At 44.8% G+C, this 12,393-nt stretch overlaps 1 protein-coding gene across 1 annotated transcript in view; it reads right to left on the reverse strand.

Moving 5' to 3' along the window:
- ZRANB3 (zinc finger RANBP2-type containing 3) overlaps window positions 1-12,393 on the reverse strand; it is a 463,076-nt gene that overhangs the window by 40,820 nt on the left and 409,863 nt on the right. The window contains exons 16-17 of the mRNA XM_082260204.1: window positions 9,037-9,176; window positions 1,596-1,739 (exon numbers count right to left, since the gene is read on the reverse strand). Of these exons, the coding sequence (XP_082116330.1) occupies window positions 1,596-1,739; window positions 9,037-9,176 (284 nt within the window). The remainder of the gene's footprint in view (window positions 1-1,595; window positions 1,740-9,036; window positions 9,177-12,393) is intronic.

Here is a 12,393-nt window from a genome sequence, read left to right on the forward strand (position 1 = left end):
AAAGGAGAAGAGAGAGAGAGAGAGAGAAAGGAGAAGAGAGAGAGAGAGAGAGAGAGAGAGAGAGAGAGAGAGAAAGGAGAAGAGAGAGAGAGAGAAAGGAGAAGAGAGAGAGAGAGAGAGAGAGAAAGGAGAAGAGAGAGAGAGAGAGAGAAAGGAGAAGAGAGAGAGAAAGGAGAAGAGAGAGAGAGAGAGAAAGGAGAAGAGAGAGAGAGAGAGAGAGAAAGGAGAAGAGAGAGAGAGAGAGAGAGAGAAAGGAGAAGAGAGAGAAAGGAGAAGAGAGAGAAAGGAGAAGAGAGAGAGAGAGAGAGAAAGGAGAAGAGAGAGAGAGAGAGAAAGGAGGAGAGAGATAGAGAGATAGAGAGAGAGAGAGAGAGAGAGAGAGAGAGAGAGAGAGGAGAGAGAGAGAGAGAGAGAGAGAGAGAAAGGAGAAGAGAGAGAGAGAGAGAAAGGAGAAGAGAGAGAGAGAGAGAGAAAGGAGAAGAGAGAGAGAGAGAGAAAGGATAAGAGAGAGAGAGAGAGAAAGGATAAGAGAGAGAGAAAGGAGAAGAGAGAGAGAGAGAAAGGAGAAGAGAGAGAGAGAGAAAGGAGAAGAGAGAGATAGAGAAAGGAGAAGAGAGAGATAGAGAAAGGAGAAGAGAGAGAGAGAGAGAGAGAAAGAAGAGAGAGAGAAAGGAAAAGAAACAGGGAAAGGAGAAGAAAGAGGGAAAAGAGAAGAAAGAGGGGAAGGAGAAGAAAGAGGGAAAAGAGAAGAAAGAGGGAAAGGAGAAGAGAAAGCAGAAGGAGAAGAGAGAGAAAAGACAAAGAAGAAGAGAGAAATAAAAGAGAAGAGAGAGAAATCAGAAGAGTGAGAAAGGAGAAGATTGAGAAAGAAGAGGGAGACCTAAGAGAAAGGAGAAGAGACAGGAGAGAGAAATGAAAAGAGACATGAGAGAACGAAGAGACCTGACAGAAAAGAGAAGAGACATGAATAAGCAGACAGGATAAAGAAGGACAGGGGAGGAGGAGAGAAGAGGTGTGAGAGGAGAGGGGAAAAAAGCAGAGAGGAGAAAGGATAAGAGAGCTTAAGACAGATGGGAGAGGAGAGAAGAATGAAAGAGGATGGAAGTATAGAATGGTAAAGGAAGTGAGAAAGATGGAAGGAGGGAATGAAAGAGTTTGGGAGGATGGATTGGAGTAAAGTAAGGATGGCCATACATGGTTCCTGCTGAAGCGGCCGAGATGCAAACCATTAATGGGCAGGCTTGTACAACCAGCCTGCCAGATTCTCTTCCGATTATCACTAGGGGCTGCTATAGCTGCTAGCAATAATCACTAGGGGAAGACAATTGCTTGGCAGGGGTTTCCCTGTCAGCACTGTCTGTGTTGATAGTGAACCCATGGCTGCAGTAAAGAAATTTGCACAGTGTATGGCCTGCCTTAAACAAGAACATCAGGCAACTACTTCTAAAAACAAGTATTTTTCCAATGTGAAGACTGGTAGTTTTCTATGAGGGGAAAAAAAAAACTTATTTTAAACCTTAAAGTGTGAAAATGGAGCAGTAATAAAACCAGCACACAGGTTTATCACAGCAACTGTCAGAGCACATAGCACTTACCGGGTGGGGGGTCCTGCAGCTGTACCCACAGACACCTTCCCTTTGACTGACGATGTACATTCCCTGCTGACAAGCCTTACGCTCCCCCCGCTGCTCTGAACTTTCCTTAATGAAGCAGCTGCAACATCTTCTTTGGTCAGGTACCTAGGAGGAAAACACAATCAAACAAACTACATATATGTGTCAGACACTCCATTAGACTGACTAATGTTTTGTGTGCCACGCGCTATTTACACTTTATCATGGGCACATTATTGGGTCTGTTTTTGTGCTTTGCTCTGTATTTAAATATTGATTTTCTTTTTCTATCCAGAAATGCATCTCCATTTTAGAATTGGTTAGTAAAAGGTGATCTTAAATTTTTTAACATGGAAGAAAGTGGGAAAGAAGGTAATGTGCTCCTAATTGGAAACCAAACACTTTCCGGTCTGGGTGTTAGAGGCTTGCTGTACGGATTTGCTATATGTCATCTAGAATGTTACACGGCGGGGAGACAACGAACTGGTCTCACGCTGGGTTCATACACTGCAGAAATGAAGACAGGTCTCTCTGCGTCCTGTGTAGGCGCAGACAAAAAATGGGTTTATAATGTGGTTCCTAACGCTGTATGCCCAAGCACAAATAAATATCGGGCTAGGCGCCAGAGACTACTGTTAGGGGTATATTTATGAAGCCAGTAAATGTGATTTTTACCAATCATTTACCATTAGGGAAAAGCTCAGGTGGGTTTGGACATGAGCTATCCTGCTTGGAAGGTGTCAAAGCTAACCCAGCCATCCCTCACCCTGCAGCTGCATATATACACACCCCATATACATGTGCAGCTGTGGGGCTGGGAATGCCTCCGCCATCTTTGACAGCTTCCTGGTGAAATAGCTCAAGTGGGTTTGGACTTTGGGCCGAAGTCACCTGAGCTCATTCCTAATCATCCTAATTAAACACATGCAACTGGAAGGTTCACCTGGAGTGAATGTTTGGTGAATGTCAGATTCACTGCTTTATAATTATACTGTTTAAAGTGCAACATTAAAAAGTACTCTAATCCATTAACAATTGATTTGTATACTCACTGGGGCAAAAAGGTTTTTCACTTTGCAAAGAAAATTGCCCCAGAGCTCAGTGAATGAGTTGAAGCTCTGCTGATTTACATCATGCAAGCAAGCATGGTGGGCTTTCTTTTTTTTCATGCACATGATTGGGCATTCTTTGCAAAGTTAAACTTTCACCACATTCACGAAGCTTTGGGAAAACTTCCCTTAAAAATTGCAACTTCCCTTGCAAAGTAAACAACCTATTTGCCTTTAGTAAATCAAACCCACTATTGTCCACTTTGTGTGTCACCTTTCTTCAGTAATATAAATACCCAGTGATCCTACCAGTCTCCTGCCTTCTTCCCCAGCTTCTTGTCTTATTAACGCAATTGACAGGTTCAAACCCGTGATGGAATTGACAGACATGCACCCTTGAGTTTTCTAAGGGAACAGCTGTCATGTCATAGGTCCATAACCCTGCCCCCCCCTTACAGCGATTTACAGAAACTCCTGTCCTGCTATTTAATATTAGATGGCTCATCTTGTCCTATTGGGTCTCCAGCCCTACCCTACACAACCATAGATAAATGAAAAAATTAAATTAATTAAAGAATAGCAGTCACGTGACGGATTTTAACAGAGGGGGAAAAAAAATAAAAAAAATTTGGAAATTTTGCTCTGGATAGTTAAAAGCAGCTTTCTGTATTACAATAAAGTTTTTTGGAGCATAAGGGATCATGTACACTTGCTTCGACTTAGAGCGCTTATTGATTCAACATGCTTTTTTGTCTTTTTGATGCTTCGTGAAGCTTTTTTGAAGCTTGGCAAATGCCCTGCGTGTGCTGATTTTCTATTTGTTTTATGGGCCCAGTAGAGCCCCGGCTAAGTAGCTCCCCTACTCACCAGATCCCCAGCTCATTAGTACCTCTGTTCAGCAGATACAGTGGGTACGGAAAGTATTCAGACCCCCTTAAATTTTTCACTCTTTGTTATATTGCAGCCATTTGCTAAAATCATTTAGGTTCATTCTTCTTCCTCATGAATGTACACATAGCACCCCATACTGACAGAAAAACACAGAATTGTTGACATTGTTGCAGATTTATTAAAAAAGAAAAACTGAAATATCACATGGTCCTAAGTATTCAGACCCTTTGCTGTGACACTCATATATTTAACTCAGGTGCTTTCCATTTCTTCTGATCATCCTTGAGATGGTTCTACACCTTCATTTGAGTCCAGCTGTGTTTGATTATACTGATTAGACTTGATTAGGAAAGCCACACACCTGTCTATATAAGACCTTCCAGATCACAATGCATGTCAGAGCAAATGAGAATCATGAGGTCAAAGGAACTGCCTGAAGAGCTCAGAGACAGAATTGTGGCAAGGCGCAGATCTGGCCAAGGTTACAAAAAGATTTCTGCTGCACTTAAGGTTCCTAAGAGCACAGTGGCCTCCATAATCCTCAAATGGAAGACGTTTGGGACGACCAGAACCCTTCCTAGAGCTGGCCGTCCGGCCAAACTGAGCTATCGGGGGAGAAGAGCCTTGGTGAGAGAAGTAAAGAAGAACCCAAAGATCACTGTGGCTGAGCTCCAGAGATGCAGTCAGGAGATGGGAGAAAGTTGTAGAAAGTCAACCATCACTGCAGCCCTCCCACCTGTCGGGGCTTTATGGCAGAGTGGCCCGACGGAAGCCTCTCCTCAGTGTAAGACACATGAAAGCCCGCATGGAGTTTGCTAAAAAAACACCTGAAGGACTCCAAGATGGTGAGAAATAAGATTCTCTGGTCTGATGAGACCAAAATAGAACTTTTTGGCCTTAATTCTTAATTCTTGTCCAATACAGTCCCAACAGTGAAGCATGGTGGTGGCAGCATCATGCTGTGGGGGTGTTTTTCAGCTGCAGGGACAGGGAAAGATGAATGCGGCCAAGTACAGGGATATCCTGGACAAAAACCTTCTCCAGAGTGCTCTGGACCTCAGACTGGTCCGAAGGTTTACCTTCCAACAAGACAATGACCCTAAGCACACAGCTAAAATAACGAAGGAGTGGCTTCACAACAACTCCGTGACTGTTCTTGAATGGCCCAGCCAGAGCCCTGACTTAAACCCAATTGAGCATCTCTGGAGAGACCTAAAAATGGCTGTCCACCAACGTTTACCATCCAACCTGACAGAACTGGAGAGGATCTGTAAGGAGGAATGGCAGAGGATCCCCAAATCCAGGTGTGAAAGGCTTGTTGCATCTTTCCCAAAAAGACTCCTGGCTGTATTAGATCAAAAGGGGGCTTCTACTAAATACTGAGCAAAGGGTCTGAATACTTAGGACCATGTGATATTTCAGTTTTTCTTTTTTAATAAATCTGCAACAATGTCAACAATTCTGTGTTTTTCTGTCAGTATGGAGTGCTATGTGTACATTCATGAGGAAGAAGAATGAACCTAAATGATTTTAGCAAATGGCTGCAATATAACAAAGAGTGAAAAATTTAAGGGGGTCTGAATACTTTCCGTACCCACTGTATCTAGCTTATTAGTACCCTTGTTCAGCAGGTCCCTGGCTCAGTAGTACCCCAGCTCTGCTGATGTCCCACTCAGTAGAACCCCCAGCTTGGCTGATTCTTCACTTAGTAGTAACTCTCAGCTCTGCTTATCCCCCACTTAGTAGTAACCTCCAGGTCTGCCAATCCTCATTTGCTGATCTTCGGTCCCCGTTCACCTCCCGCTATATTGCTGACGTGCTGCTCACTGCGTGTGACGTCTCCTAGTTTCTCCTGCTCCGGCCTCCCAGCTCTGCTGATCCTCTGCCGCTCAGTCCTCTCTTGCGGGTCCCCACTCACCTTCTGCTATAGCGTTCCCATGTTGCACACCACATGTGCCTTCTAATAGTTGCTCTGCTCTAGTCTGAAGCCCCATTCACCTTCCTGCTGCCCACGCTGCACACCAGATGTGACGTCTGCACCAGACACTAACAATAGTGCACCCTGTGATATCTCATACTTGCGATACCTCCAAAACAAAGTGAAGCAAATGCAGAATAAAAGCACCTCAAAAGCTTCAGGTGCTGTAAGCAAGCTTCTATGGAGGCTTTGAAGCACCAAGGAAGCGACTTTGGGCATCATTTTTGAAGTGGAGCAAAGCAAACACAACTGTGTAAACAGGACTGTAAGGTAACCATTTTATTTAGTGACAGATGCTTTGATTGGCATTAAAAGTGTTTTAAAAAAAAGTGTTTCACATTCCATATTTAGAAGCAAGTGTAGATTCACACACACTTTAAAGCATGACTGAAAGTTCTACAGTTTGCAATAAAAAGCAACGCATTCAAACTTTTAGCTCTACAAACAGTACTTGTTTCCTGCTTTCTTCCATTATGTCTGTACAAGAATTTGGGAAATGTTCTAGGCTAGCTTGTTGCTGTAGGGATCAATCAAAACCAATGTAGGGTCTACAGTCAGCGGTCAATTCGTATAGACACAGCATTATATAAACCTACACTTAGCCCACTATTTCAAAGAAAATCTAATTTACATAAAAAAAAAAAAGTGTACGTGCAAAGTGACAAACAATTTTCATTCTTGGGACACCGTCTGCTTGCTGATTTATTCTCATTTACATCCAAGCATTCATTTAGCTTAGCAAGTTTCTTCAATAGCTAAAACTCTTCAAGTATATCTAAGGACTGGTAAGCTGCTATATATTACATTTTTGTCCCTGGGTTTAGATACGCATTCAGTAACCGGTTTCCTTAATTCCCCTGAGCACTGTACTCTATTTTCTCAGACAGTTGAGCTCATGTGACAAGTGCTTGTAGTCTCATCCAGAAGCACACAGCTTCAATTTTAAACTGATTAAAAGGTTATATAGAGTGAACTTTGTGACTTTAGCACAGAACTGGTGTTTCCTATAGCTGTTCTTTTTTTTTCCATGCAAGCGTAAAGGAAAAATGTCAGTTCCACTATTAAAACAAAAAAAAAAAAAATAAATAAAAAAAACACATAATACATAGATAATATTTGTACACGGTTTTGAAACTTAATGGAATTAAAGAATTCCAGGTATGGATATTTTTTACAGTCACACATTGGCTCAGCTATGTATATCTCATATCTGCCCATATGCCCCTGGGAAGATGGAAATCAATGAAGCTCAATGAGCTTGGACAATCAGCATCAGTGTTTTCTGAATGATTGCAAACTGTTCTCTGATTGGACAAAGTGGGGAATGTAACGTCATCAACTCGCCTCTCACAGTCCCCTAGACAAAAATTCCTGTGACTTCTCTAGGACAGTAAGTGAAATCTGCCCAATAGTACACAGAGCAGAGGAGAGCAGGGAGAGAGTAGAGGAGAACAGGGAGAAAGGTAAAAACAGGAGGGGGAGAAAGGTGAAAAGAGTGGGGGAGAACGGTGGAGAGCGCAGGGAGAGCGGTGGAGAGCGCAGGGAGAGCTGTGGAGAGCGCAGGGAGAGCGGTGGAGAGCGCAGGGAGAGCGGTGGAGAGCGCAGGGAGAGCGGTGGAGAGCGCAGGGAGAGCGGTGGAGAGCGCAGGGAGAGCGCAGGGAGAACGGTGGAGAGCGCAGGGAGAACGGTGGAGAGCGCAGGGAGAACGGTGGAGAGCGCAGGGAGAACGGTGGAGAGCGCAGGGAGAACGGTGGAGAGAGCAGGGAGAACGGTGGAGAGAGCAGGGAGAACGGTGGAGAGAGCAGGGAGAACGGTGGAGAGAGCAGGGAGAACGGTGGAGAGAGCAGGGAGAACGGTGGAGAGCGCAGGGAGAACGGTGGAGAGCGCAGGGAGAACGGTGGAGAGCGCAGGGAGAACGGTGGAGAGCGCAGGGAGAACGGTGGAAGGCGCAGGGAGAACGGTGGAGAGCGCAGGGAGAACGGTGGAGAGCGCAGGGAGAACGGTGGAGAGCGCAGGGAGAACGGTGGAGAGCGCAGGGAGAGCTGTGGAGAGCGCAGGGAGAGCGGTGGAGAGCGCAGGGAGAGCGGTGGAGAGCGCAGGGAGAGCGGTGGAGAGCGCAGGGAGAGCGGTGGAGAGCGCAGGGAGAGCGGTGGAGAGCGGTGGAGAGCGCAGGGAGAACGGTGGAGAGCGCAGGGAGAACGGTGGAGAGCGCAGGGAGAACGGTGGAGAGCGCAGGGAGAACGGTGGAGAGCGCAGGGAGAACGGTGGAGAGCGCAGGGAGAACGGTGGAGAGCGCAGGGAGAACGGTGGAGAGAGCAGGGAGAACGGTGGAGAGAGCAGGGAGAACGGTGGAGAGCGCAGGGAGAACGGTGGAGAGCGCAGGGAGAACGGTGGAAGGCGCAGGGAGAACGGTGGAGAGCGCAGGGAGAACGGTGGAGAGCGCAGGGAGAACGGTGGAGAGCGCAGGGAGAACGGTGGAGAGCGCAGGGAGAACGGTGGAGAGCGCAGGGAGAACACAGACAGAAGAGAGCGGGGAGAAAAGAGAAGAGGAGAAGAGGGGGGGGGGGGGGAAGAAAAGAGAAGTGGAGAAGAGGGGGGGGGGGAGAAAAGAGAAGGGGGAGAAAAGAAAAGAGAAGGGGGAGAAATAAAAAATGGGGGGGGGGAGAAAAGAAGGGGGGGGGAAAGAAGAGAGAGGGGGAAGAAAAGAAAAAAGAGGGGGTAGAAAAGAGAGGGGGGAGAAAAGAAAAGAGAGGGGGGATAAAAGAATAGAGAGGGGGGGAGAAAAGAAAAGAGAGGGGGGAGAAAAGAAAAGAGGGGGGGAAGAAAAGAGGGGGGGGGGAAGAAAAGAGGGGGGAGAAGAGAAAAGAAAAAAGAGGGGGGGGGAGGAGGAAGAAGGGGGGGAGAGGAGGGGGAGAAAGAAAAGAGAGGGGGGAGGAAGAAAAGAGAGGGGGGGGGGAGAAAGGAAAATAGATAAAAGATAAAATAGGATGACAGGGGAGAAGGGGGAGGAGAGAAGAGGTGAGACAGGAGAGGGGAAAGAAATGAGTGGAATCCCTGGGACAGGAAGTGAAGGGAAATCTCCCCAATGTCAGGCAGGCGGTAAACATAACAAAAACCAGCTGATGGATTTTAACTCTTTCTTGCTCTTTAACCGTTTTTTAAAAAAATCTGTGCTTATACATACTCTTTTAATGGCATGTTTGTCAACACTGAGTTGAGTTTTCATCAATTTGTGACTTTGTGACTTTAATACCAGCTTGGAATTCAGCTTTGACCAAATGCCTAAAGTTGCTATTTAAGAACTTTCTTTTTTATCTATCAATATAATGGGAAGTATCCTTGTAAGCACACAAAAGGCTGAGCTGGAACTGTGAGCACACCTGTAGTTGGGTTAAGAGTTTGGAAGATTAGTGCTGCTCTTATAGACCTGAATAAATGGTCTCTCTTCTGCAATATACTAAATTCACATTTTCTCCTGCCTGATGGGACTGAGGTTCCTCTGTACCTTTTGGTGCTGGTGTGCGCTGACTGTTTAGAGATCTCTCCTGCGGCAAGGACAGGGCTGGTAAAGATCAGACCACTCTTCCGGACTACACGCTGCTTCATGGCTGTCAAACTGTTCCACTCTCTGACGAACCTCAGAATCTGGGAAAGAAATGTGAGGGGAGAGAGGGGAATTAGTACACACAATTACTGGATGGACTCAGACCTGTCTGGGAGATACCAGAAATAATGCAATACATTACTAGAGCAGTTAACATTTAGGTGTCCACTGGTAGAAAATGGTGTCCGCAAAGCCTGATGGCAAGAATAATCAGTACAAAAACATGGACACTGGTACAGGGAGAGAGTCTATATTTAAGTGCTCTTTAGGCTAACCCTTGCCTCCGTTCAAGAATTGTTGCCCGTTGGTAAAATCCAACTGGGCTGTTGATGTTTGGGAATTTCAAAACTAGTGAATGCTCTGTTATCGCAAAATCATTACTGCATTTGGATTCAGTTTGAACTGCAGACCAACAAAAAGTTGGCATAACTACACATGTACGGTCGATCTGGTGATCTAGGCACCCCTTGCCAGACAGCACAGTCAGGTCAATGAGCTCACTTTCCTTCCCACTGTAGTTATGTAGAATAGCTTAGTCGCTAACCACCTGGTCTATGGAGTGGACAATGAAGACGTATCATTGCTCTGAGCCATCATAGATTAATATCTTTATTGACTAATGCCATAGTTTGCTTGACAACCCATAGATATCATGAATAGGGATTAGGTGTGCAAAAGAGAGAGTGAAAAACAGAACATAAAAAGCCCAAATCCCATTTAATTTAGGAAAGCGTATCATAAAAATCCAAACTTTTTAGGGGGTTCAAAGAGTCCCCCTTGATCAGGGTTTGGTACTGTTCAACTAAAAATATGTACTAAACTAGATAAACAGGTGAGGGGATCCTGAAGTATGATCACCCAGATACATGCCTGCTTATTCATTCCCTCTACACTGTTTAAGACCAGACTGAATATACCCAATGCTTTTAAAGATCCAGCATCCCACACGCTCTGTCTGGCCCTCCTATTATACAATAAGCTTAACGTGTTTGACTGACAGCACCCAGCCTTCCTGCCCAAGTCTTAAGCCCCGTACACACGATCAGATTATCGAACGATCTGTCGTCCGTTTTTTGTGGCATGCTAGTCTGATGTGGAAAGTGAAGAGGTTATTTTCATACGAATTTTCCCGTACGACAGAATTCTACTTCAGAAGTGATGTCATGTGTTGGATTGCTTTGTATGTGTTCTTTAGTCTCTGAGCATGCCTAGTCTTGCTCTTAAGATTTTTTCCGTCAAAATCTGTACTAAATCGGACGTTGTATTACGGACGACAAAAATTTTATAGCCTGCACATCAGGATTTTGTCAGCTGAAAAGTCGGAGTCGGCTGTCGAAAGCACCATACTAACAACGAATTTTCCCTACAGATTTTCTTATCGTGTGTACGGCCTTTAGCCTTGCTTTTTAAGGCATCACATGCAGCAAATATAAAAATATCTTCAGGAACTGATACCAACTGTATTGAAAACACAGTTTTCTTAGAGGATATATACAGTGGGGAAATTAATTATTTGATCCCCTGCAGATTTTGTAAGTTTGGTAACTTTCTAAGAAATTAAGGGTCTATAATTTTTTATCATAGGTGTATTTTCAATGATAGAGACAGACTATTAACAAAAAATCCAGATAAACACATGATACAAATGTTATAAACGGAGTTGCAGTTCAGGGAGTAAAATTAGTATTTGATCGCCAAGCAAAACATGACTTAGTACTTGGTGGAGAAACCGTTATTGACAAGCACAGAGGTAAGACAGTTTTTGTAGTTGGTTACCAGGTTTGCACACATCTCAGGAGGGATTATTGTCCACTCTTCTTTACAGATCTGGATTGTAAAATCCTGTGTTTTTTTTTTTTAAATAACCAACATGTTATACTTACCTCCTCTGTGCAATGGTTTTGCATAGAGTGGCTCGGATCCTCCTCTTCCTAGGTCCCTCTTCGCTGCTCCTGGCTCCTCCCTCCTAATGAGCACCCCCACAGCAAGCAGCTTGCTATGGGGGCACCCAAGCTGTTCATTCAGACACGGAGCTGCTGTTCGGCTAACTGACTTTGATTGATAGCAGCGGGAGTCAATGGCCCCACTGCTGTGTCTCAGCCAATCTGGAGGGAGATGGCCATGGGACTTGTGGACACAGCTGGATAGAGATGGGGCTCAGGTAAGTATTAGGGGTGCTGGGGCAGCTGCTACACAGAAGGCTTTTTATCTTAATGCAAAGAATGCATTAAGATAAAAAAAACCTTCTGACTTTACAACTACTTTAAGGTTTCTTGGCCATCTCTTGGAAACTTGAAGTTTCAGTTTCCTCCATACATTTTCTATAGGCTAACGGTCTGGAGACTGGCTAGGCCACTTCATGACCTTAATGTGCTTCTTATTGAGCCACTTCTTTGGGTCATTGTCATGCTGGAAGACCCATTTTCAGTGTTCTGGCTGAGGGAAGAAGGTTGTCATCCAAGATTTTACAATACATGGCCCCTCAATGTGGCAAAGTCGGTCTGTACCTTTAACAGAGAAACAGCCCTAAAGCATAGGGTTTCCATCTCCAGGCTTGACTGTAAGAATTGAGGTCCTAGAGTCATAGTCAGCATTTTTCTTACTCCAAATACGGTGAGTCGAGTTAATGCTAAAGAACTCAATTTCGGTCTCATCTGACCACAGCACTTTCTCCCAATCCTTCTCTGAATCATTTAGATGTTCATTGGCGAACTTCAGACAGGCCTGAACATGGGCATTCTTGAGGAGGAGGACCTTGCGGGTGCTGCAGGGTTTCAATCTATGGTGGCATATTGTGTTACCAATGGTTTGTTTGGTGACTGTGATCCCAACTGCCTTGAGATCATTCAAAATCATTCAAAAGCTCAGAATTCAAAATTCTGGGCTGATTCCTCACTTTTCTCATGATCATCCTTACCCCATGAGGCAAAATCTTGCATGGAGCTCCAGACCAAAGGCGATTGATGGTTATTTTGTATTTCTTCCATTTGCTAATAATCGCTCCATCAGTTGTCTCCTACTCACCAAGTTTCTTGCTGATGATCTTGTAGCCCATTCCAGCCTTGTGCAGGTCTACAATCTTGTCTCTGATGTCCTTTTGACAGCTCTTTGGTCTTGCCCATGATGGTGAGATTTAATAGAAGAAAGCGGTTCTGTGGACATGTGTCTTTTATACACATAACAAGCTGTTGTTAGGAGCACCTTCCTAAATTGACTGGACTAATCTGTGAACCATGTGAGCACATACTGTAGCCAGTC

Source organism: Pelophylax lessonae (genome assembly GCF_965119305.1).
Source record: "Pelophylax lessonae genome assembly, chromosome: 6".
Classification (NCBI taxonomy): Eukaryota; Metazoa; Chordata; class Amphibia; order Anura; family Ranidae; genus Pelophylax; species Pelophylax lessonae.